This window comes from Heteronotia binoei, chromosome 6 (genome assembly GCF_032191835.1).
Source record: "Heteronotia binoei isolate CCM8104 ecotype False Entrance Well chromosome 6, APGP_CSIRO_Hbin_v1, whole genome shotgun sequence".
Lineage (NCBI taxonomy): Eukaryota > Metazoa > Chordata > Lepidosauria > Squamata > Gekkonidae > Heteronotia > Heteronotia binoei.
This window is the reverse complement of record NC_083228.1, coordinates 89301740-89325445: the sequence shown is the minus strand read 5'-3', so window position 1 is coordinate 89325445 and position 23706 is coordinate 89301740. Positions and strand designations below refer to the sequence as shown.

The 23706-nt window shown below is 43.3% G+C and overlaps 2 protein-coding genes across 7 annotated transcripts in view; one reads left to right on the top strand and one right to left on the bottom strand.

Annotated features, from left to right (window-relative positions):
• ANO7 (anoctamin 7) overlaps positions 1-14899 on the top strand; it is a 51745-nt gene extending 36846 nt beyond the window's left edge. For all 3 annotated transcript variants that reach the window (XM_060242113.1, XM_060242112.1, XM_060242111.1), the window contains exons 16-24: positions 166-277; positions 3224-3278; positions 3796-3893; positions 5917-6062; positions 7773-7978; positions 9365-9507; positions 10176-10266; positions 11704-11823; positions 13820-14899. In XM_060242113.1, the coding sequence (XP_060098096.1) occupies positions 166-277; positions 3224-3278; positions 3796-3893; positions 5917-6062; positions 7773-7978; positions 9365-9507; positions 10176-10266; positions 11704-11823; positions 13820-13873 (1025 nt within the window). In that variant the 3' untranslated portion in view covers positions 13874-14899. The remainder of the gene's footprint in view (positions 1-165; positions 278-3223; positions 3279-3795; positions 3894-5916; positions 6063-7772; positions 7979-9364; positions 9508-10175; positions 10267-11703; positions 11824-13819) is intronic.
• Positions 14897-23706, bottom strand: part of HDLBP (high density lipoprotein binding protein) — a 95032-nt gene continuing 86222 nt past the window's right edge. For all 4 annotated transcript variants that reach the window (XM_060242102.1, XM_060242104.1, XM_060242105.1 and 1 more), the window contains exons 26-28: positions 19160-19276; positions 17915-18043; positions 14897-17072 (exon numbers count right to left, since the gene is read on the bottom strand). In XM_060242102.1, the coding sequence (XP_060098085.1) occupies positions 16986-17072; positions 17915-18043; positions 19160-19276 (333 nt within the window). In that variant the 3' untranslated portion in view covers positions 14897-16985. The remainder of the gene's footprint in view (positions 17073-17914; positions 18044-19159; positions 19277-23706) is intronic.

Genomic DNA, 23706 nt, shown 5'->3' with positions numbered 1-23706 from the left:
CCCCAGATATTTCTTGAATTGGACTTGGCAACCCTATTTGATAAAGGGGAGAGGGAAAGTTTAAGTCATTCAGAACCAGACATAAAACTAAGGATGTGGCTGCCATGATATACCAGTGAGAATAGAAGCACTACACTCATAACATCCTTTTGTTTCTTTTCGCAGAAATGCATCGCACTCAGACCATGTATGAAGATGCTTTTACCTTTAAGGTGTTTGTCTTTGAATTTGTCAATTTCTACTCTTCTCCCATCTACATTGCATTCTTCAAGGGCAGGTAATTTTTTTGAGCATCTCAAAAGGGAGGCAGTTTTTCTCGCTGATGCTTGGCCCAAATACATGCTATAAGTCCCAAAAGCATGACATCCTGTCAGCATGTAACAACTGAAGTTGTCACACGGCTGAACAGGAAGAATTCCTTTCCCCTTGATTGGTAGTGTGGCCTGGGCCACTCTATGGCTACACAGACCTTTAATTATTATCATGAACCTATAAAGTAATCAGTTTACATTGCCTATAGAAGGGTGTCTGTAGGTATAGAATGGTTTGAACAGTTGTTAAGCTCTCATGAAAGGGGAAGGCCTTTAGTGGTTTCTGTGCAGGTGCAGGTTGGATTCCCCTAGCTCTACCCAGGGCATTGTGAATATTGAGGAGCCTGGTAGCTTGTTTCACCACAAATTTTTGTCAGAATTGCAAACAGTTTTTCTACCAGCAACTAGTTGATACTGGAGAAGACAGGAATATGTGGAGTCCTGTTGCCATACAATGTAAATTCTGTGTGAAGGGCAGTAGTGGAAGCCAAACAGGAGATGTGTGGATTTGGAGGCTGTGTATGCAAAATACTTAGTAATACTAGATAACATAAAGCCTTAAATCTTAGTCACTGCGGGATGCTGGTGGCTGTTTGGCATACCTGATGGGGTTCAGTCTCCAACCAGAATTGTTCCCAGGTACAGTTCAAAGTGCTGGCTCTTACCTTGATGGCTGTAAATAGTTTGTGGCCAGGCTACTAGCTTGAGGACTGTTTCATGGATAATTTGGTTGCTGAATGTGTGTGTGTGCTGTTTTTGTGCCCCTGATTTGTTTGGATACTGATCATTCTTATGCTGCTGGTTTTATGTTTGACTAAATGTTACAGACCAGTGAGGTCTGGATGGGGAGGGGGGCAAACAAGCTGCTTTAGGAGGGGGGTGATTCAAAGAAGATAAGTCCCAGGGAAGGGAAGGGGCCCTATTTAATTTCTTCCCTTCCTGTTGTTGCTTTGCTCTGAATTTTGTCTCTGAGCCACTCAATTCCACAGACTTTTAGATATGTGTTTGCAAGGGTAAGCAAATATTCTGGAACCCCATAGGACTGGTAGAGGTTATTTGGATCAGAAAAGTGTAAGCATTTCTCAGATGTGTTGAGATTTTTTACTAACTTTTGTATATAATGTGAAATTAGGCTTAGAGAGAGTGATGATGAACTTTGCCCCAAGACATGTATCAGACTCTTATTGGTGTGCTTCTTGTGAGTGACTTAGCAATGCTCATGGATTGTTTCTGTGTATGTTAACTTACAATGACATGGGAGTGTCAGGATTTTTTAAAAAAAATGTCTTGGGCCTGGTCAAGAGCGAGGGGGGAAAATGCAGTTTCTGCCTTATGATACAGAAGGATTACTCAAAAACCTGTAAGTGAAGCTTTAGACCAGGGGTGACCAAACTGCAGCTCAGGAGCCACATGTGGCTCTTTTGCACATAGTATGTGGCTCGTGAAGCCCCAACATCCCGTTGACTGGCTTGGAGAAGGCATTTCTCTCTTTAAATCACTTCTCCGAGTGAAGCTAGCTAGTGGCTTGGAGAATGCATTTAAAGTTAGTTACTTTCTTTCTACCTCTCCCTCCTTCCCCCATCTATTTGCCTGCCTTCCTGCCTTGTGGCTCTCAAACATCTGACATTTATTCTGTGTGGCTCTTACATTAAGCAACTTTGGCCACTCCTGCTTTAGACCATGTTGGGCCAGGTGCAAGATTGACAAACCGTGTTCAAGAAGCTGAATTAAAATCAGGAGTGACGATCCATAATGCTAACATTCTTTACATTTTTTACTGGCTTCTTTTTTTTTAAAGCATGGCATTCCTGCAGCCACAAAGGCTGTGGGAATCCCACATCTCAAGGAACTGGGGACATTTGAAGAAAAGAGACATAATATGTTTGGTGATTTGTTTCACATATAAAATGGTATAAAGATAGGTTTCCAGTTGCTGCGCTGGACTCTAATTCTTTCACCAGTGAAACTTTGGAAATGAGTTGTGTTGGGTATGGTGATGCCTTTTATCAAAGGGTTAGGAGGAAAAATGGCTGCAACATATGTAAAGGACCTAAAAATAGTCTGACCCATAGTGCTGGTCCTATAACATGCTAAATTTTCTGTGGGGTTTCAGTTGTATTTTTAAAGTGCAATCTTAAACTATTTTTAAGCTTATTTTTTAGTTTTATCTTAAAAGTACAGTTTTCATGTTGCAAACTGCTTTGGTAGTATATGCTGGACACTGCACTGGGTTGAAAAAGGATAAATATATCTGCTTCAACTTAGTGTTCTGTAAGAAGAAACTTTTACAGAAATCCTTTGATCTGATTTCAGGACAGCTATCTGCCTTCTTTAATTGAAGAGAGAGATTTACAGTTTGGATCTTTATTGCTTATTATTCAGTTGCTGAGATTGCGCCCCATTTATTACTACAATATGGAATTATCTATTAAAGCAGCAAGCTGGGATCAAAATCTTTACCTTGCCATTTTCCAATCCCCATTACATTCTGTGCAGTTACGCAAACATAAGAAAATGCTGAGAAATGAAGTGTGTAGAACTAATGATACAGCACTTGCTGGAGACTGAAGAGGGGGAAAAGAGTGCCAGCTGGATGGAACCAATGAATCTTAGGCAGTGGCACAATTGCTGTCTGCAAGAGGGCATGGCATGTAATTTTTGTAGCCTAGTATCACTGGAGTAGAAAACTAGATCCTAATCTCATTACTAAGCCAAAAGTTATGAAATATCATTGCATCAAATAGAGATTATAGTCATTGGGTGATTCTGTCTTATGGCAAGCACGTTATACTAAATGACATTACTAAATGACATCGCAACTAGTTTTTGCTTTCCCTATGGTTTCTCAATATGCATGGGTGAGGGTGTATAAGCCAGAGGCCTGATTGGCTTGTCTTCTCTTTCATATTCAGGTTTGTAGGCTATCCAGGACACTACAACAAATTGCTTGGCATCCGCAATGAGGATGTAAGTATCTTACTGGAGACAAGGAATGTCAGTCTAGCAGCCCCTACAAAACTCTCTTGTCAAGAAAACAGGTTTAGCAAATAAGCCATTCCAAAGACAGGTGAAGAGGGAAGTTTTGTTAACTTCAAGCCTGGTGGGACTGGGATATCACATCAAAATCTCTTCTAGCCATTCCATGTTCCTAGCCAGATTTATCCTGCCTGGTCTAGTGTTCTCCTATGATGGAAATTTTAAAGGCTGGTTTAGTTTGTCATGAGCCATAGGTACACTGTGAGTAGTGTACTGAGGGAACAGAGAACTGAGATCTCTCAAACAGCAGGTGAGGTGATCTGCCAGGAATGTACACATTCACATATATTAATCATTACCTGTGCATAGAAAACTAAATGTCATGAAGGAGGATTCTAGCCTAGCCTTCTCCCTGAAAACTACAATCATAGGAATCTATCCATTCATTTGTGTATTTAAAAGCACAATCAAGAACATCTTGTTCTAAAGTTTCTTCCTATTTGTCCAGTGTGGACCAGGTGGCTGCCTCATTGAACTTGCTCAGGAGCTGCTTGTCATCATGGTAGGAAAGCAAATAATTAACAATGTGCAGGAGATCCTCATCCCGTGAGTACAGTCTTGTGACTTTGTGTTTTGCGAGAGTCATGTAAATCTAGGCATTCAGATCTTCACTGTAGTGTATTTTAAGGTTGATTTCCAAAGGGCGTGTGGCTGTCCTTGGTCATGCAGACCAATGCACTAATGTGAGCAGGGCAGGCACTATCACACTTCTGTCCCATATTTCCTTCAACTAGGTGGGGGCAGCATATATAGTTCCCCCTTCCATATTATCTTCACAAAAATCTTGTGGGGTCATTTAGAATATGATGGAATGATTATGCCAAGATCACCCAGTGAATTTCATGGCTCAACAGGGGTTTCCCAGTCCTGAGCTGGCACTCTAACCTAGTATTAAACTGACCTCCTAATTTTAGCAATGCTTCTGATTTTGCAGTGGCTAGGGAAAGTGCCACTGCAACCACAGGAACCATGCTCAGCCATAAATGTGATTTCTTGGTTCATACATTACCGAGTAAGTGCTTGCCTGAAGATAACTGGGAATGCTGATATCCCTCTTTTGCTACAGACCCCCACTTTGCTGTCTATACCAGAGAAGTTGAACTAATTTGTTATGAGGGCCAGATCTGAAATAAATGTCATTTTGTTCGGCAAAAGGAGAAGGAGCAAAAAACCAAACCAATCCAAAAGTGGAATTGGATATCTAACAGATTGAGATTATGAATATATATCAAAGAAGATTATTAAACAAAGTATATTTTAATATTACAGTGCACCAAATAGCTCTTTAAAAACAAAATAGCCTTTTAAGCCATACAGGTCACACACTGTGTAGTACACATAACACACAATGCCGAATACTCTTAGTAGCATTGATTGGACGCGGGAGGTGGGGCCTGCCACACACGAACAGCTGGCCATCTTTGCAGCAGCCCAGGTGGCAGACACAAGACCCCAATGTACTCTGGCCAGAGGAGAAGCAGGCAGCATGCCCTGGCCCAGCATCTTGGCCCAGGACAGGAGGCAGGCCCCCAAGGGTCTCCTTGCCCCTTATGGTTGCCAACTCTGGGTCAGGCAATCCCTGGAGACCTAGGGAGGGCCCGCAGCAATAGGTATAATATCCTAATAATAAACCGTTCTGGTCTACATTTAGTTTCCTCCCAAATCCTTGTAGGCTGGATAAGAGCCCTGGGCAAGCTGGTTCCAGCCTGTGGGACTATATGCTTGACATATTTGCTTTAAGCTGTTTCTATGCTTCTGCTAACCCTGAGAGCAAAATTAAAATTGGTGTGTGTGTGGGGGGGGGTGAGTTCAGTGGGCTGCAGCAGGTAACAGAAGCAGAGAAATTCCTCTCTGTGAAGTCTGTAGATGGTTAGATACATGCACACTCTGCCCCTAATATTACCATTTGGGCTTTGTATTTCCACCTATGAAGGGGTCTAATAATGTCTAATTGATTAGATTATGTGCACTCTTTGGCATACAGCCTTCATATATAGTTCCCCCTCCAGGATAGTTGTATCTTGCCTGTTTCCCCCTCCCACCTGGTTTCTGAAAATATCTACTATATCTAATGGAACTCCAACTGTCCCACCTTAACTTGGAAGCCTGACTCCCTTCAAGAGCTTAACTCCAACCTTAATTCAAGAACTGAGTACTCTATGGAAACTTTCGTTTAGGAGCCCACCCCCCTTTGCAGATTGGCTTCCCAATTGCTATGAGTAGCCTATACAAGGGGTTACCACACCATGCTGAGTGGTGCGCCAGCCCTTTACATGAGTTCCTGTCTATGGGCAACTGGTGGACCTTCAGGCATGGAGGCTAAATAGCAAGATGCCTCACAGAGGATAGCCTGGTCTGACTAAAACCACTAGCTGGGGAGCAGCTCTCACAGATTTGTGCAAAACTTTACAATGCAATTGCACAAGATGTTGGACCTCCAGGGCCAGAAAATTGTTTACGTTGTGGTGGATGAAACAAACTGGACACGAATAGGGCATTCCTTGTATAGTCTATTGAGAAAGGAAGAAACCTTGATCTTCTGGTAACAGTTTCCCTCTGTTTTCCCTAGGAAAGTGAAAGCTTGGTGGCATAGGCGGAATCTCTCAAAAAATAAGTGGAGTAAGGAAGATCCAGAAGGTCTCATGAATCCACTCTGGGAGAGGGATTATGAACTGCTGCCCTATGAGGGGTTGTTTGCGGAATACCTGGAAATGGGTATGAGTTATCTAGAGAAGCAAAAGACAGATAATAAAAATAATTGTAGACCATTCACTGGTAACATGTAGTTGGTGCATTCCAGCAATCAAAAAAGCCAGGTGATTTTTAAATGTTTCCATATTATGTTAGGACTGATTTGAAGTGTTGCAGGCCCTGTGTGAATGCCACCTAAAAGCTTTTGCGTATGATATGATGCCACCCAGTGGGCATCATGTTTAAAAATCTCTTACCTTAATTTAATGCGACATCTCCATATCAATGCCAATGGTTGCCAACAATGTAGGGCTCTGGCACAGAAAGTTTCATTTAAAGCAGTACTCAACTGGCAAATTAAAATACCTTTAATTTGGGCAAGTTATAAGGTGTGTATATAAATTCTATTGATTTGAAATGCTTTTCCAGAATGATTCTGGAATGTTGCACTAAAACCTACACAGCTGAAACGTCTTACTTCACTTCACTACTTTTTGAAGTTCCTTTGTAAAATTGCCATGTAGATTAGTGACTTTCTGCAGATCCAATTTGGAAGGCATAGATATCTTACTTCTGGAATGGCATAACATGACTCAGTGCAAACACTGTTCCTGACAAAAGGTAGCCCTAAATCACTTAGCCATGTTCTGCATGCAACTTGCATAAGTCACTTGAGCATTAGTATCCATCCATTGTGTATTTAAACTGCTGCAAGCACCATGTGATTATAGAAGGATGGAGTTGAACGTCTTGCCATTCCTTCTACTGAATACACATAAAGAAGATAGAAATTCAGTTTGCAAGTTGTCTCCAAATCTGTAGCAGGATGTAGTCAATTTACATTTCCATAATTTAAAATAACTCGAAATATAGTTGCTTTAATTTTATGAAGAAATCTAAAGTTTGATTAAAAACAAAGTCAGTTCTTGTTTGGAGGGGCGTTATGCATTGCTTTTCACTTTGCAGTCAAAGCCATTGTTATTTTTAAATGACCGTAGTGCTATTTTGATAAATAAATGTTGCTCAGTAGTTTGTATACAACCACTCAGCTAAGGATAGAGCCTTCCTCCAGTGCCTATCCTATCAAAGGAGTGCCTCAGTACTTCATTGAGCAAAGTAATAGAATGTGACACAACAGCTTTACTTGTAAAGTGAAAAGCAGTAGTCAATTGCATTTTCAGGCCCCCGCCATCCCAAACAAGAACTGATAATTAAGAATTCATTTATAAGCACCATGGTCAGCCTCTTGGAGAACAGGAATAAATTACCGGTAAGCTGTACCCCAAAGGATCAAAGGAAAATCATAGAGAGAAGTGAAACCTCTGCTGACTGAACAGGTCCTGAAATATGAAGTAAGATGTTGCCTGTGGGGATGGATATAGCTTTATTTCTAGGGGCTATACTAATTGGTGTGCGGAAACAAAGTTTCCAGCTGATTGTGGAAGAGTGATTCTACAGCAACAAAAATCAATGCTCAGGTAGATAGCTTTTAAGAAAAACGGTCACAGATCATCCACAGATCTCATGGTGTTGTATCTAGCTTGCCCTTTAGTTTGTGTTAGATATAATGCAATCAACTTTATCCAGGTCAAAATAAGAGTGTGGTTACAGAGCATTTCCTGTCTTGGTTATAAAATTCTAAGGTGAGACCACCATTATTTTCTGTTGCAGGGCATGTCTATGTCCTCCCCTTCCTCCTCTGCCATGGAAATTAACATTTTTTTTCTGCCTTAGTGCTGCAGTTTGGTTTCATTACGATCTTTGTGGCTGCCTGCCCACTGGCACCTCTCTTTGCCTTACTCAACAACTGGGTGGAAATACGCTTGGATGCCCAGAAGTTTGTCTGTGAATATCGGCGGCCAGTTGTGGAGCGGGCCCAAGGCATTGGCATCTGGTTCAATATTCTGGAGGTCATCACGCACCTGGCAGTTATCAGCAATGTGAGCAGCATTGAGATAAAAGGGAAACCTTCGGAACAGAGTCTCACAGTGAATGCAGTTTTGCTGGGAGATCTTTACTAGGAACAGTAGCTCTATCTTTTTAATTCAGTATTTATATTTGTGTGTGTGCATGTGCATGCATCTGGAAGTCATGGCGACCTCTGTTGACTGATCCCTACTGGGAGCCTGAAGGATATCCAGGGAGGTGGCTGAATAAAGCCTGCCCCCACCTCCTGACTTCAAGGAGGTCTCCATCCAAGTACTTGCCAGAGTTGACACTGCTTAGCTTCTGAGATTTGAGGAGAGGCTTGTTTGAATAGCCCTGTCATTCTTGTTTGCCTTGAGAATGCTTGTGACTTCACTGTGTTTGCTGCTTCTTTTCACTGAGGCAAATGAGGATTTTATGATGGATCCGAAAGGCAGACCTCTTTCTATTGTTTGGAAAAGCAAAGCTCTTTGCTGAGGGGCAGTGATCCATTCAAGAGCAAGTTCATACAGTAAATGCATGAGAGAGTAGTCATACAAGCTGCCTACTTGCCTGAAGAAGAGTTGAAGCCCACTCTTTTTTTGCAGTCAAGTCACAGCTGACTTAAAGTATTGGTAACTCTGTAGGGTTTTCAAGGTAAGAGACATTCAGAAGTGGCTTCCCATTGCTTGCCTCGACATAGCAACCCCTGGAATTCCTTGGTGGCCTCCCATCCAAACATTGACTAGAACAGACCCTGCTTAGTTTCTGAAATCGGGCTATCCAGGTCAGGACTTCTTCCTTACAGGCTTCTCATTAATAGTTATAAAGTGAAGCCAGTTCTGAACTTAATTTTACAATGATCTAGTGTAGACAAAAACTGGTGTTCTTCCCTCAGTTGTGCAAAAATAAGTGACCTTAGGGATCAAACTACACATTAACCATTGTCTTTGGGTCAGCTATGGGAATTTTCTGCCATATGCTGTTTTGAGAGTTTTCTTCTGGGAATACAGCTCTGAGATACAAGGCAAGGACCTGCTTCAGATCAGGACCACAGTGTACGTTGAGGGAGCTTTGGCCCATGTTGTTTTCCTAAATTTAAATGGCCAGGAGAGCTGCTATTTGTCCTACTGGTGGCTACGAATGGAGCCCATCTCAATGCCTTCTTTTAAATTCTGAGCCAAAGTAAACAAGCTGCAAAGGTCAGATGCAGATTTAGTTTCAAATTAGCATTAGAATTATTGCTGGATCTTGAAAGCTTTGGTAATGCTTCCACTGACATTTGCAGAAATATAATCAACACTTGTATGCTCTCCCAAGAGTTGGAATAAAACAATAAGGCTTGTGTTCGTGTCTCTAAACAACTGGAGCAGGAAGTCATGCTGGGAGAGTGAGATGCTGTTTTGCTCCTCCTATTTCAGGCATTCCTGATTGCATTTACCTGTGACTTCCTCCCTCGGCTGTATTACCAGTACACTCGTGCCAGCAATTTACAAGGATATGTTGATTTCACCTTGGCCTATGCCCCCAAATCCTTTGTCTTGGAGAACAATGCTACATGCAGGTAGGATCTCCTGCTTTTCTGTGTGAAGTCTGTTGGCTAAGTATTGCTTCCACTGTTTTAAAAATTGTTGTAGAGATCCTAGGGTCTCAAAAATGGCTTATAAGCAAATGATGATCCAGTTTAGAGTACAAAATAAAGTGCCTAGTAAGATCAGGTACTATGAAAATGTGGGTGGCTGATCTTTTTAAAGGGAGGATCTTGGGTTGTAACACATGCAATGGCACTTTTCAACTTTTTTTTTTGTAGGGAAGGGGGATAATTAATGCATTTTATCTTAATGGACAAGTACATATGGTGTGTGGGCTAATCCTCATATGCAGAGTCTTAACAGCCTGTTCAGATTCATCAAGGAGTTTGAACCAAATACAATAAGATGCAAGCTTACTTGGAAATAAATTATACTGTATTCAGTGATACTCCCAGCGAAGTGTGCACAGCAGAACAAGACCCCTCTGAGAAATTTAGCTAAGTACACAGGAGCCATTATTTCAGTCTAGCAGTCAGAGCTTAATTCCATTTTTTTCCTGTCATATTTGTTTGTTCAATGCTGATTTATAAGGAATGCATTAAGAGAAGCAATAGAAATTGTAGGAAATGTTGATTGTTGTGCTTGCAAGTGGGCAGCTACTTTATCATAACTTAGCATTTACAACTCCTTATCTTCACAGATACCGAGCATATAGAGAACCTAGTGGCAGGTATTCACTAGTTTACTGGAATCTACTGGCAATCCGCCTTGGCTTCATAATTGCCTTTGAGGTATGTTTCTTTCCATGGATACCTGTTCCCATCTGTCCAGCCATTACAAAACTTCCCATGTTGGAAACTGAGGGTTGTATGGCATGTTCAGGGGTAAACATTTTTTAGCATGAATAGGAGCTTTTAAGAACCTCAACGCAGTGACTGAAAGAGATGTTTTCCTGGAAGCTTAGCTCTGAGACTGTGAACAGGTAGACTGTCAGATGATCAGCTGCAGCTTAGTGTCACTTTTTTGTTTGAAAATTGTCCTCCTCAGTGATACGGTCAGTCAGATTTGGCAGTGCAGGGAAGGGAAAGGAAGCAGATTTGTGTCCTTACCTTGAATTAACTTTGCTTGACAATAATACTGTCACTAAGATGAAAGGTATTTTTACAGAACAATCAGAGCAGAGTATGTGACAATATAGGAGAACAATCTCCCCTCCCCCCAAAAAATGCCCAAGCAGCATCTGGTGAGGGTTGTCAGAGTATCAAAAACTGGGGGAGAGGAGAACAATGAAGGAAGGATCTGAATTTTTGGATGAACAGAGAAGAATTTTGGAGATTCTGCCCCATGATGCGATGAAGGGAAATTTGCAGAATATCTGCCTCATTAACTGTATTCTTATTGTTGGAGAAATACTGAAAGACTGTTCACTAAAAATAACTAGGGATATCATATGGTGCTGCCATAATATTCATTTTAAAGCTTTGACCAAACTGCTGCTTATTCTCCCACTATTTTAAAATAATTGGTAAGGCTCTGAGCTAGCATACATGTGTATGGTTGAATCATTACTTAAGAATCAGGCCACTAGTTTATGCACTGAAATAATCCAGTATATTACATAGGTTTGTGCAGAATTCATAGTGTTCTGTTCATATACAGTGACATTCAGCTTGCATTTAACAAAAAAAAATGTACATTTTGGCCCCTAAGAAAATCCCCCCCCCCGAGAAATGGTATTAACATAGCTTAACACTTCACCTATGTGGTCTGACATGCTCAGTGCTGAACTGCAGTATGATGTGCTCTGGCCTGTGGCATCTTTGACTCAACCACTGCATCTAAAGGTGTCAGTTCTCAAACAGTTAGCAAGGATATCCTGATCTATAGGGGACTTCTTCATGATCTAGAAAACTGAATAAGTTAACAGGCTACATATCTTAGTGCCTGAGAAAAGGCCACTTATCTTTATATACAACAGGCCCCCGTCGCCACTAAATTCTTCATTAATACTACAGATGTGCATTTGATATTTCCATAACAGTGTCCAAAATTCTATTTGGTTTCCAACCAGAAGTACCCCAAACATGAAGTATGGAATTCTGGTTATTGTTTCAGATGAGAATTTATACTCACCTTTCTCCCCAAAACAGATTACATCGTTCTACTCTCTGGATTATAGGATTTACCTGTAGTTTAGATTAAAATTTTTCCACTTTTCTTCCTTCTAGCATGTAGTTTTCTTCATTGCACGCCTGATAGATATGATGGTGCCTGATATCCCAGAAACAGTGGCAATAAAGGTGAAGCGAGAACAGTATCTAGCAAAGCAAGCTCTAGCTGAAAATAAGGTAATTTTTACTGCTCACAAGTTCAGTTTTTATGCTTTTTTCTGGGGAAATGCTTCCTCGTAAAGAGCTAGATATATATGCAATTGGAGATGTGGTATAGTCTTAATTGCCCTATTTCTTCAGTTCAGCTTTCACTTTTATGTATAAAACTAAGCCCTACATGTGCTTAAGAGCCTGAATGTCCTTATAGCTACCTTCTGTTGTCTTGTTTCACCTTATGAGCTATAATACACCATTAATTCTTGAATAGATTCTGAAGCGTGTTTTTTTAGTCATTAATCAATTACTACAAGATGATGATGATGATATTGGATTTATATCCTGCCCTCCACTCCGAAGAGTCTCAGAGCGGCTCACAATCTCCTTTACCTTCCTCCCCCACAACAGACACCCTGTGATGTGGGTGGGGCTGGAGAGGGCTCTCACAGCAGCTGCCCTTTCAAGGACAACTCACCAAGAGCTATGGCTGACCCAAGGCCATTCCAGCAGGTGCAAGTGGATGAGTGGGGAATCAAACCCGGTTCTCCCAGATAAGAGTCCGCACACTTAACCACTACACCAAACTGGCTCTCCGGGCACATCTAAGTTAAGGGCACATCTAAAATAATCAGTTTTGGTAAGTTAAAAGTACTAAACATCCCAATTCTGCCATGTGCTTACCACACTTCAAGTTGTTTAATCTCAAATGCATTTTTGAGGCTTCAGCAATATGAAAATTTAAGTTTAATTAGCTAAAGGGACAGCAATTACCCCAGTCCCCAAAAAACATACTGGAAGACAATACTTCCTCATGAGTTTCTTCCCCCCAGAAAACACTGATCCAGGCAAGCATTTAAGTTGTCTAAACAGGTACAGCCACTCCTCGCCAGTACTGTTGTCATCTACTTGAAGAAAAATCTTGTCCCTTTAACAGAGGCTTAATGGGGATGTTATTTGGTCAACGCTATTTGCCTCCATGGCATAAAAATCTTCAGCTGCCCATTTTTACACATTAAGCCTCTGTTAAACGGACAAGATATTTTTCTCTAGACCTCTTCGTAACATTGCCAAAGAGAAGTTTCCTTGGGGTAGCAAAAATACCCAGATATATGGGCCGGGGGATACCAGTCGACATTGATTGGCTGATTTTAGAGCCCTTCAAGGGACATATCGGGCAAGGTGATCACATAGGTATGTTGGTCTCTGGCTGTTCAGTGCCTTGAAGGTCAAAACCAAGACCTTGAACCTGATTCAGAACCCCACTGGCAGCCAGTGCAGGCTGCAGAGAACCAGCTGGATATAAGTCTGTAAAGGCGCCATTGCGAGCAGGCGTGCAAAAGTAGGCCCTTGTAGAGCAAATTACAGTAGTCTAATCTGGAAGTGACTGTTGTGTGGATCATTGGGGCCAAGTTGCAGGAAGAAAGGTAGGGAACCAACTGCTGGGCCTGCCAAGATGGAAAAAGGCAGATTTGGCAGCTATTGTGACCTGGGCCTCTATAGACAAGGTGGCATCCAGTGTCACACCTAGGCTCCAGACTCTGGAAGCAGGCATCAAAAGTACCCCATACAAGGCTGGGAGCCTGATTCCCCCCCACACACACACACACAAGTCCCCATGGCTCAGAAACAGGATCTCCATCTTTGGATTCAGTTTCAGCCAACTCTGTCTCAACCAACCAGCCTCAGCCCCCAGTAGCCGGTCCAGAATAACTGGGGCAGAAACTGGCTGGCCATCCATTAACAGATACAGCTGGGTGTCACCTGCATATTGATGGCACCCAAACCCAAACTCTTGGATCAGCTGTGTGAGAGGACGCATATAGATGTTAAATAATGTTAGCAATTATTAGATTATTTCAGCCTCATGTCAAAGTCTGCTTTCTGGATATTTCTGTGCCCAAGATGCACTGGAATCTGGCTTGGAATATATTTCAGAATGCAATTTAACAGTTTTCTGAGCATGTTAACACTGTTAAAGTATGAATGCCTTAACTAGTTCTTCTCTTCTTTCGGACAGGTTCTGGTTGAGGCAATAGAACCAACCTCCATTGCACAGCAGTTGGGCCCATAATGGAGAGGCTGAAGTCCCAGAGAAAATGCTGAAATCTGTTTCATCCCGGCCAAGACACTGAACAACCAGATGAGGCTTCACGAAAACAGAGGCTGTCATGATGGCTGTTTTTGGAGTTAAACAGGCTCCAACTGCCATGCCTTCAGTGCTTGAAACCTTTTAAGGCCTCAGGAATTTTGCCTGCCCACTTATCACTGCAGCTGGGTAAAGTATTACAGCAATAGCATTACAAGACATGGACTGATCGATTAATCCCAACAGCTCAGGTTTTGACTTTACTGTTGCTGCATCAGGGAGGAGCTGTCAGTTGCCTTCCTCATAGGAGTCTGAAGAAAGGTTGCAGAAATCACTACGTGTAAAGATATCGAACTCTTAGGAGTGAGGATTGACAAGTACTATTCTCCACTCTTCTTTATTAGTGAAGGGAGGGCTAAAGTGCAATACTGGAATTAGGTGACAGGATCAATAAAGAAACTTCTCGTATGTGAAAGAGGATTCCAGAAAGTGCACTCCAGGACATGTAGCTTCATTTGAGAATAAGAGCTGCTTCCTTCATTCTCAGCCTATGCTGGAGCTCAGCCAAGGAATCTGGCTGTAGCAGGGCTGATTACCAGCTTGATTGGCAAGTGCACAGTCATCCTTGCATCTGATAGCCAGCTTAATCGAAGTGCCTATCTGCCCCTAATGGAATTAAGAGCTTGCGCTCCTCCACCCAGAAAAGCCTGATCTGACCTTCTCTCCTCCTGAAGCAATATATGACTGTAACAATTACCTTCTATTTCTCCACATATTTAAGCACCATGCTAAAAGCCCAGAGACTTTGATTGTAATCATGCTTGAATGGTATTCCTGAGAACTGGACAGAAGCTGTCATGCATTTAATTCAAATAGGGGGGAAAAGAAAGTCCTAGAAGAACTTTATTAGGATTAACAGTTGTTCAGAACTTCACTGGGAAAGTCAGGCAAGGACCATGACTGATTTGTAAAGTTAATATACAGAAAATAAAAGCAAATAGTCAAAACTGTTTCAGATTTTATTTTATTTTTTAGAATTTATAAAATTCCAGTGTCATCCATACTCAAGAGCCTTTATACATGTTTTGCATATAATCTCCAAATTCCAAAGTTAAGGCCAAGGGATCATTGCCATGGAAACAAAATATGGAAGACATTAAGAGGGCATGGAGGACAACTCCACAGAGCATCTGCTGCAGACTACGGGGGAGGGGAGGGAAGTACTGGGCACAACAGTTTGAACAGACGGCAGGGGTGGGGGCCATGCTCAATAGCAGTTCAAGGCTAACATGTGTGCAAGTGATATGGGACATTCAGACACCAGGTACCACTGGCAAGACATTAAACACTACTACCCTGTTTCAGTATCCTGCTCAGATGGTGAAAGGGGCTTGTCCTGCTCTTCTCCAAAGTGGAATTACTACAGAGAAGTAATCTCTCCCCTTTCACTTGGGCTTGCTTAAAGCAAGATGCTTTTACCTTCTTAGTGGGAAAGTTGTCTGGGAAGACAAGAACTTTGCAGACTTTTAGCCAGTACATGGTACAGGAATAAGTGACCCTGGGGCTAGGGCCCTAGCTCATGGCTCAGAGAAGCTCCTGGCAAAGGAGGGGGGGATGTGGTAGACAAGAACTGGCAGAGGAGCCAGCACTGCCTCCAGCACCTTCTGCAGAAAAGAAATATATACCTTGTAACAGCTGGAAGAGCAGCTTCAAATACGAGCAGCCATGTATCCATTTATGGCAGCAGCTTAGGATACAGGAACTACAGTTGTCAGAGATAAACACTTATTGTCAAACTATCGGCAGCTTTTTTGCTGAATGTAGGTACTCTGTCCTCTCATGCAAGAGAGGTTTCATATTTAAGACTAAACCACAGTCAGCTTCCCTTCATATTAAGGGAGTACTCTTCCTTCCCTGTCTCCATCCAGAGCCCAACCTTTGTCACAAGACTACAGGTCAAATTCAGTGGCAGCAGTTAAGACTGTCCTTGTAGAAGGGAAAGCTTTGTTGCCATGTAGCCTAATGGAAGCCCCCCCACACACATTCCTCTGCTTGTAGAGGAACAACAGTCATGACAAAAGGAAGCCAAGAGGGGCTGTCTGAAGAAGCAGGCCACTGTCATACTGGCTTGAGGTAGAAAGAAGGCAATAGTAAAAAGCAAAAAGGACACACCCCAACCCCCTGGGTACTTAAATGCCATCACTATGTCAAGCCTGGAAAGGGGGCAATGCACCTTTTCCCAACACTGCACAGTCACCCACCAGCTTCTGTAGCATGTTACCATGGCACTTTTGGCTGAACCAAGTTCTGTTAGACCCAATAATACTGTCAGTTTTCTGGCTCCATTAAGCCATAGTACTGCTGGAACGGAAAAGTGATGGGGGAATACTGGTAATGAGCTGCAAAATCAATACTCATACCAAGAGGGGAAAGTTTTGGTACACTTGGCATGGCAGAGAAGCAAAGCAAGGGTCTGGCCCTTGTGTTGCTTCTTGGATTCCTACAACTCCTGGATGTACTTCCTTCATCCATCCAGGCTGGCCAACTTCCACTCTTGTTCAGTAGCAGTGTTAGATTGGTGTGGGTTTGGGAGGGTTTTTGGCAGTTGAAAGGGAAAGTTGATTGCACTCTACAAAGGTAAGGCCTTGGAGAAACAGAACAAGGAAGGGAAAGAGCAAATATTTTGGCTTCGTAGAAAATCAAGGAAATATGTTTCCTGAGGTTGTGAGACAGGAAAAAGATTCCTAGCCACAGTAAGGAGAGCTCCTAATGGATGCTAGAGTGCTTTGTAAGATGTTCCTGGAAGGTTGGGTTGTTATACTATGGCCAGCATAAAAGCAAGAGTAAGAAATTCCAAAGGAAAAAAAATGATGCACTTGGGTTGGAATTAACATGGAGAAAGGAGGAAAGAAAAAGTCAAACTGAAGCATAATTAGGCTTAAGCACAGAAACAACAGAGAATCTCAAAAGGGGTAGCACTCTAGTTTCATTAAGATACCCCCCTCCCCATGGGCAATCTGTACTAGATCCAGCCACTAGGTCAGAATTCAGAAAGGGCATCTTGAGGCAGGTGGCTGGACAAGCTATTTCCAAGTCATTACCGCTTGGGACCCCAAGGGAGAGTCTTGGGGGCCACCTGAGCTCCAAAACTAGGGAAATCTTCAGAACTGGTCATGTCAGGGGCCTACAGGCACAAAAAGAAAAACAACAACCATAATTGGTATAATTGCTAGACTCAGAGTACACAACATAGCATTGACCTGTATAAGAAGTGAAATGATCAGCAACAGCAAACTGTTGGGGTAGTAGGTGGTTCATTATGGTGCTTGCCACTAACAAAGCAGACCTACCACAACAAAACTTTTAAAGGAAATGTTACCCCAAAAGTAAAGAATGACTTATCAGAAAATTGTATCAAATGTGAAAGGTGCATGCTTTTGAGGGCAGAAAAAGCATTAAAATTCAGAGTTCTCCAGCAGTGCTAGTGATGGGTGAGTCCCCCCCCCCCCCAGTTCCTCAGCAAACAGCTGTGGTTATTATGAGCCCACTTTCAAGCATCTATTGTGCTTCCTGGGAGTTAGACCCCACCCCCCATTGCGTTGGACATTGTGCTGTCATCCATAATAATGAATGTATGGTGTTAATTATTATGAATGACTGCACAATGTAAGGCAGAAAAGAGAACAAACATACAAAAGCAGAGCACACCTCTCTTGAAAAAGCAAGGCACGTTCACCAATATAATTTTGACTCCGTAAGAGTCAAAGGGAGGGAAACCCCAGTAGAGTTGTTCCAAAAAATGCAGCGCAAATAAGGGTAACCACGTAAGCATAATATATATATAGCCTATGTGATAAGTATTTTCTCTGGGTCTCATATCATCCTGCTTTAACGACAATATGGTAACTGCTTAGAGAGGATGGCCTCCCATGTTCACAAATGAAGGACTGATCCTTGTAGAAGGGAACATTCACAGAACAGCATGAACCTTGGTAACTAGGTAACTAGAGAGGAGATAGCACTGACCTTCTCAGTGTTGCCTGCTGCCCAAGGGGCATCTCTCACCACAAATCCCTTTGATGTAGCCTTTGCTTCTTCATGGGCAGGGGGTTTCATGTAGACTTGCATTGCCTCATTGTCTACAACATCAGCCAGCTGCAACATTATAAATACACACAAGACTAGCCTGGTTAGATATGCTTATTTCACCATTTGGCTGCTTTATACTCTTAAGGACACCCCCTCATGTCAGGGGAAGGGTATATCTGCTTAGTATGTAGAAGGTCCCAAGCTCATTTCCCAGCATCTCCAGTTAAAAGGACCAGCTAGCATGAAGACATTCTCTAGAGACCTGTTACCAGTGAAAATTGACTATTTATTCAAATTTATATTCCACCCTTCCCACAAGCAGGGTCAGGGTGGATTACAATAGCAATTCCAAAAATAACAGTTAAAGCTAGTATAACAAATAATTAAAGCAGTTAAAAACAAGCAATTATAAATTGAGAGCAGATGGCACTGTAAGTCACAAATACAATGCAATTGAAAAAACTGGAGCAGTTAGGCCATAAACCAAGCTATAGAGTCTTCTCAGATGCGCCATATTGGATGGAAAGGTTCAACAAGGAAGGCAGAGTAAATGGAATAAATGGATGCCTGTCACCTCATCCAAAAGCCTGGCAGAACTGTAATAGGTCCCTCAGGGCCCTGATCTCTGGCTGGAGTATGTTCCACCAGGTCAGGGCCAGGGCAGAAAAGGCCCTGGCCAAGGTCAAAGCTAAGCAGAAGTCCTTTGGACCAAGAACAACCAGCAGATGCTGGTTTGCCAAGTGCAAAGCTCTCTGGGGCACATATGGGTCCCTCAGATATGTTGGTCCCTGGCCACACAGGGTTCTGAAGGTTAGTACCAACACCTTGAAGCAGATCCAGTATTCAATCAGTAGCCAGTGCAACTGTCACAGCATCATCTGCATGAATGCCTGCACAGGCAAGTCAGCAGGTGTGCCACCACATTTTGCACTAGCTGGAGTTTCCAAGTCAACCCCAAGGGTAAACCTGTGTAAAGCGACTTACAGTTACCAAGCCTGGAAGTGACCATTCCATAGGTTACTGTGGACAATGGTCTGATTTAGTATAAGGCAGATAGATGTGCTCATGAGTGATGTTTTGTTGAGAATCCTCAAGCAGCAAATCCAATGAGGCATAAGCAGTTTAAACCTTTAGGGATTAGTCAGAATTTAATATAACTTTTACACCAAACTTAATACTTACATATTCCTCTTCCAGGTTCAGGATGTGATCAATTGCTTCTTCTACATTGTCAGGAAGTCCAGTCACAGTTACACAGTTGGGATCAGCAGCTCCACTCTGGGGGAAACGGATATCTACCTGGAAAGGCAAAGAGGATTTAAGATATTCTGGTGAAAAGGAGAGGTCTTGAGCACTGGGGTTGCCAGACCTCCCAGTGGAGGCAGGGGTCCCCTACCAGGCCCTGCCCCCAACCATTAATCAGCTACTAGCGGGGGAAATTACCTGGAGAAAGGCCTAGGCCTTTGCACGGGAAGTGATGTCTTCACACCAGTGACGTCCAGGTGATGCTCTGGTATCCAGGCAAAAACTCTATGGTAAAAGATGGGATTTACCCTAATACCAGAGATCACCTGGATATTGCTGGTGTGATGATGGCATTTCCTGGGCAACAAGGTCTGGGCCTTTCTCTTTCTCCAGCTAAGTCCACCCCCAATCACCCTTTAGTTGCCAGAAGGGACCTGGCAACCCTATTGAGAACATAAATTTGAGGGAAATAGAACAAACTGCATAGTTATGGAGATGAATACTAGTAGATAGGCCTGGTTTTAGTTTGGGTTTTCATATGAACACAGAACCAACATTCATTCTTGTGATACTCAGCAGTGCACCCTTGGAATCTGATATAGCAATGCAGACCTGGAATATGATACAGCATATGCCCACCTGAACTGGGATGATCTCTTTTCCACAGAAGGGAGGCAAACCCAATCAAATCTCTAGGCCCCTAGGCAGGCCTGCATGACACCAAGTCACTCATCAAGCTTGGCATACATTTTGGCTTTGCTGAAGGGCTAAGAGGCATCCATTTTTCTGATCCTGGGAATGAAGAGACCCAGGCCCAGAGAAAGGAAATACTGTGGGTAATGCTGGAATATTCCTTCACCCTTTGGCAACCTCTGCCAAGCCCTGTTCTCAAACCATAAACAACAAACACCCCTGCATCCCAGCAATTCCTAAACAAATGGTTTGGATTGGTATGGTCTTGTCTCTCAGGAAAGACACCAGATACAGAAAGGTCAAAGGCTAAGTGCTATCTTGTTACATAAATATGTGTTATATCTCCAACCTGGTCTCAACATTTCTGCCAGGAAATCTTTACTTTAGAATCTGTATTTTCATGGCCGGCCCTGCCACTAGGCAAACCAGGCAATTGCCCACAGCGCCAGCCTGTAGGGGGCACCAAATTGGACATCCCCCATGTGACTTTTCTCCCTGCATCCCTTTTTCTCCCATGCCAAGGATGTTTCTCCATGCTGATTTCATTAGTGAAACAGTGGCTGAGCAGGGGAAGAAGGGTGAGATAGGAGCCCGCCCCACAAGCAGCATGATAGATGGCCTCTTGTGAGGACTGAGGGAAGAGGTCCGCAGTGCCCTTCTTCCGCCCTGGGCAGGCTGCATGAGCAGGAGGTGGAAAGTGCCGCCGCTAGTGGCTGAGGGGAGCTATGAGGTTGCCTTGCAAGGTGTCGGTGGGGCTGCAATGAAGGTCAGAGTGAGCTGCCAGCGTGCTGCTCTCACTGGGGAGGCTGCACGGAGGAGGAGCAGCAGCAGGCGGCAGTGTCTGGTTCGTGGTCAGGACTGCCTGTGACAGTCCCAACACCAAGTGAGGAAAAAAATCGCTGCCTCCTTGCAAAAGTGCCAGCGACGCATTTGCAAAAGTGCCCCCCTAACAGAATGAGTTCCAACTGCTCCCCCAGAAAGCACTGCCTCTTCTCTCTTAAGAGTGCAAAATGAAACATCTCTCTCCCCCCACCCTCGTTTGCAAACCGTGACCCAGTCCCGGCTGTGTTCTTTCTCTCTGGGCTCCTTTTCTCCTCCTGCTTTTGGAGCAGTTGTTAAGGTGTTATGCTTCTTAAATGCTGGTGACAGGTCAGGTGAGCACTGTCCCTTTAATTCTGAATACTAGGGGAAAGGACTTTTATCACGCTTCATAGGGCAGGAGACAAGGTTTATGATGAGAGCAAATAAATCTCTCTCTTGCTCTCTCTTTTCTGAAAGTTAGAAACTCCTTCCACTTTCTCTCAGAAAGTCTCCACCTCTCCTCTCTTCTCCCTTCCTTTTCTTCACCGTGTTACAGAAGCTTATTGGCTGGCAATTAACTTTGCCTCCTCCGTGAGGGTTGACAAATCGAGGCAGCTACAAGAGAAGCAGGGTTGTAAGACTGGAAAACTCTTGTTCTCTCCCATTTGACAACATGAGAAAGGAAGAGGGAAGTGGGGGAGGGGCAGTGAGTTCCATAAGTCTAGCAAGGCATGGTGCGGTAAAGCATTTTTTGTCTCTCAAATCCCTACCCCCCACACCCTCTGAAATAAATCGATGCTATTCTCATTTTGCAGAAGAGGGAATGAGACAGAGGCAGGAGAGATTGGTGGAGTAAAGTGAGCAAACTTGAGGACCTTGGAACTCTTTTTATATTTGAATGAATGGCATATAGATAGCAACTGGAATGGACTTTTTAGATATTTGGAAATCGTTTACAGAAATTTCTTTGTAGATCCACCTCAACTGTTGTCCTTCCTTCATAAAACGACTCTGGTTCATGCTTCTTAAATGTTTCTATCGTGCCCACCCCACAGGCAGCATGACAGCCAGTTTTACAATCATATACACCAGGGGTGGCCAAACTTCCTTAACATAAGAGCCACAAAGAATGAACATCAGAGGTTTGAGAGCCACGAGACATGAACTTCAGATGTTTGAGAGCCACCGGGGTAAGGGGAGAACAGGGGAAGGAAGGATGTAAGGAAGGAAATAGATGGGGAAGGGAGGGAGAGGTGGAAAGAAAGCAACTTTAATTTTAAATGCATTCTCCAAGCCACCAGCTGGCTTGGCTTGGAGAAGTGATTTAAAGACAGAGATGTCTTCTCCAAGCCGGACAACTGGGCAGTGGGGGCTTTAAGAGCCACACAATATGTGTGGAAGAGCCACATGTGGCTCCCAAGCCTCAGTTTGGCCACCCCTGATATACACTGCATTGGCTGTAGCATCTTAGAGCCCTGACCTGGATAGCATAGGCTAGCTCAGTCTCATCAGATCTCAGAAGCAAGGTTAGCCCTGGCTGCTATTCAGATTGAAGACATTCAAGAAAGGGGCAGGCAATGGCAAACCACCTCTGAATACTCCTGCTTTGAAAATTATTTATTTATTTATGTTTGATTTGTTTATTTTTGTTTGAAAATTGGTTATCAATATGGAGGGGGGGGGGGGCGCCAGAAGCTAGCTTTGGCTAAGGCACCAGATAGACTAGGGACGGCCCTGTGTATTTTCCTTTCATTATTGCTAAAGGCCATCAAAGTAAAACCAACTCCAAATATATGATGAATGGGTATGAATGAGAGCCAGTTTGGTGCAGTGGTTAAGTGCGCGGACTCTTATCTGTGAGAACCGGGTTTGATTCCTCACTCCTCCACTTGCACCTGCTGGAATGGCCTTGGGTCAGCCATAGCTCTGGCAGAGGTTGTCCTTGAAAGGGCAGCTGCTGTGAGAGTCCTCTCAGCCCCACCCACCTCACAAGGTGACTGTTGTGGGGGAGGGAGATAAAGGAGATTGTGAGCCACTCTGAGACTCTTGAGTGGAGGGCGGAATATAAATCCAATGTCTTCATCTATTTTGACACAGAGAGAAATCCATTGCCTTCAAGGGAAACTAGCCTGCTGCCATAAACATGGCCATAAAACCATTGTCTAAAGTTATTAAAATTTCTTTTTGGGTGCTTGCATGTATTTGACACCTGCCTTTCTCATTGGATATTTGGAATCTTAAGATGTGATGTAATTTACCCTTGAAAAATAGGCCATCTTACCTGTTAGATTTGGCTTGGCTCCGGTTCAGGCTCACTCCCTCAGGTCCCTCTTCCTGAGAGATTCCCAGATTCCTTGGGAGCTCTGAAGCTCTTAGCCTCTTGGGTTTAAACTTCTTCACCCAAAGGGTAATTAACATGCGGAACTCATTGCCACAGGAGGTGGTGGTGGCAGCTACAAGCATAGACAGCTTCAAGAGGGGATTGGATAAGCATATGGAGCAGAGGTCGATCAGTGGCTACTAGCCACAGCGTATTGTTGGAACTCTCTGTCTGGGGCAGTGATGCTCTGTATTCTTGGTGCTTGGGGGGACACAGCGGGAGGGCTTCTAGCCCAACTGGTGGACCTCCTGGTGGCACTTGGTTTTTTTGGCCACTGTGTGACACAGAGTGGATGGGCCATTGGCCTGATTCAGCATGGCTTCTCTTATGTTCTTCTCTCTGACTGAGCCTACATTGCAAGAATTAGGCAGCGTTACACCCTCCCCCTCCCTACCTATCAAGTAACACCTGTAATTCTTCTTGTATGCTTGAAATTCTCTGGTTGGGATGTAAATATTTAAAAGCAATTTTTAAATAATAAAATCTATTGACTTAACCAAGGGTTTCAATGGTCTCTCAGTATATACATAGCCAGGATACTCACTTACCTCCCTCTTGTTTGGCCTACCATTCTGAGCTATGAAAACAATATTCCCCAATAAAAGCTGTC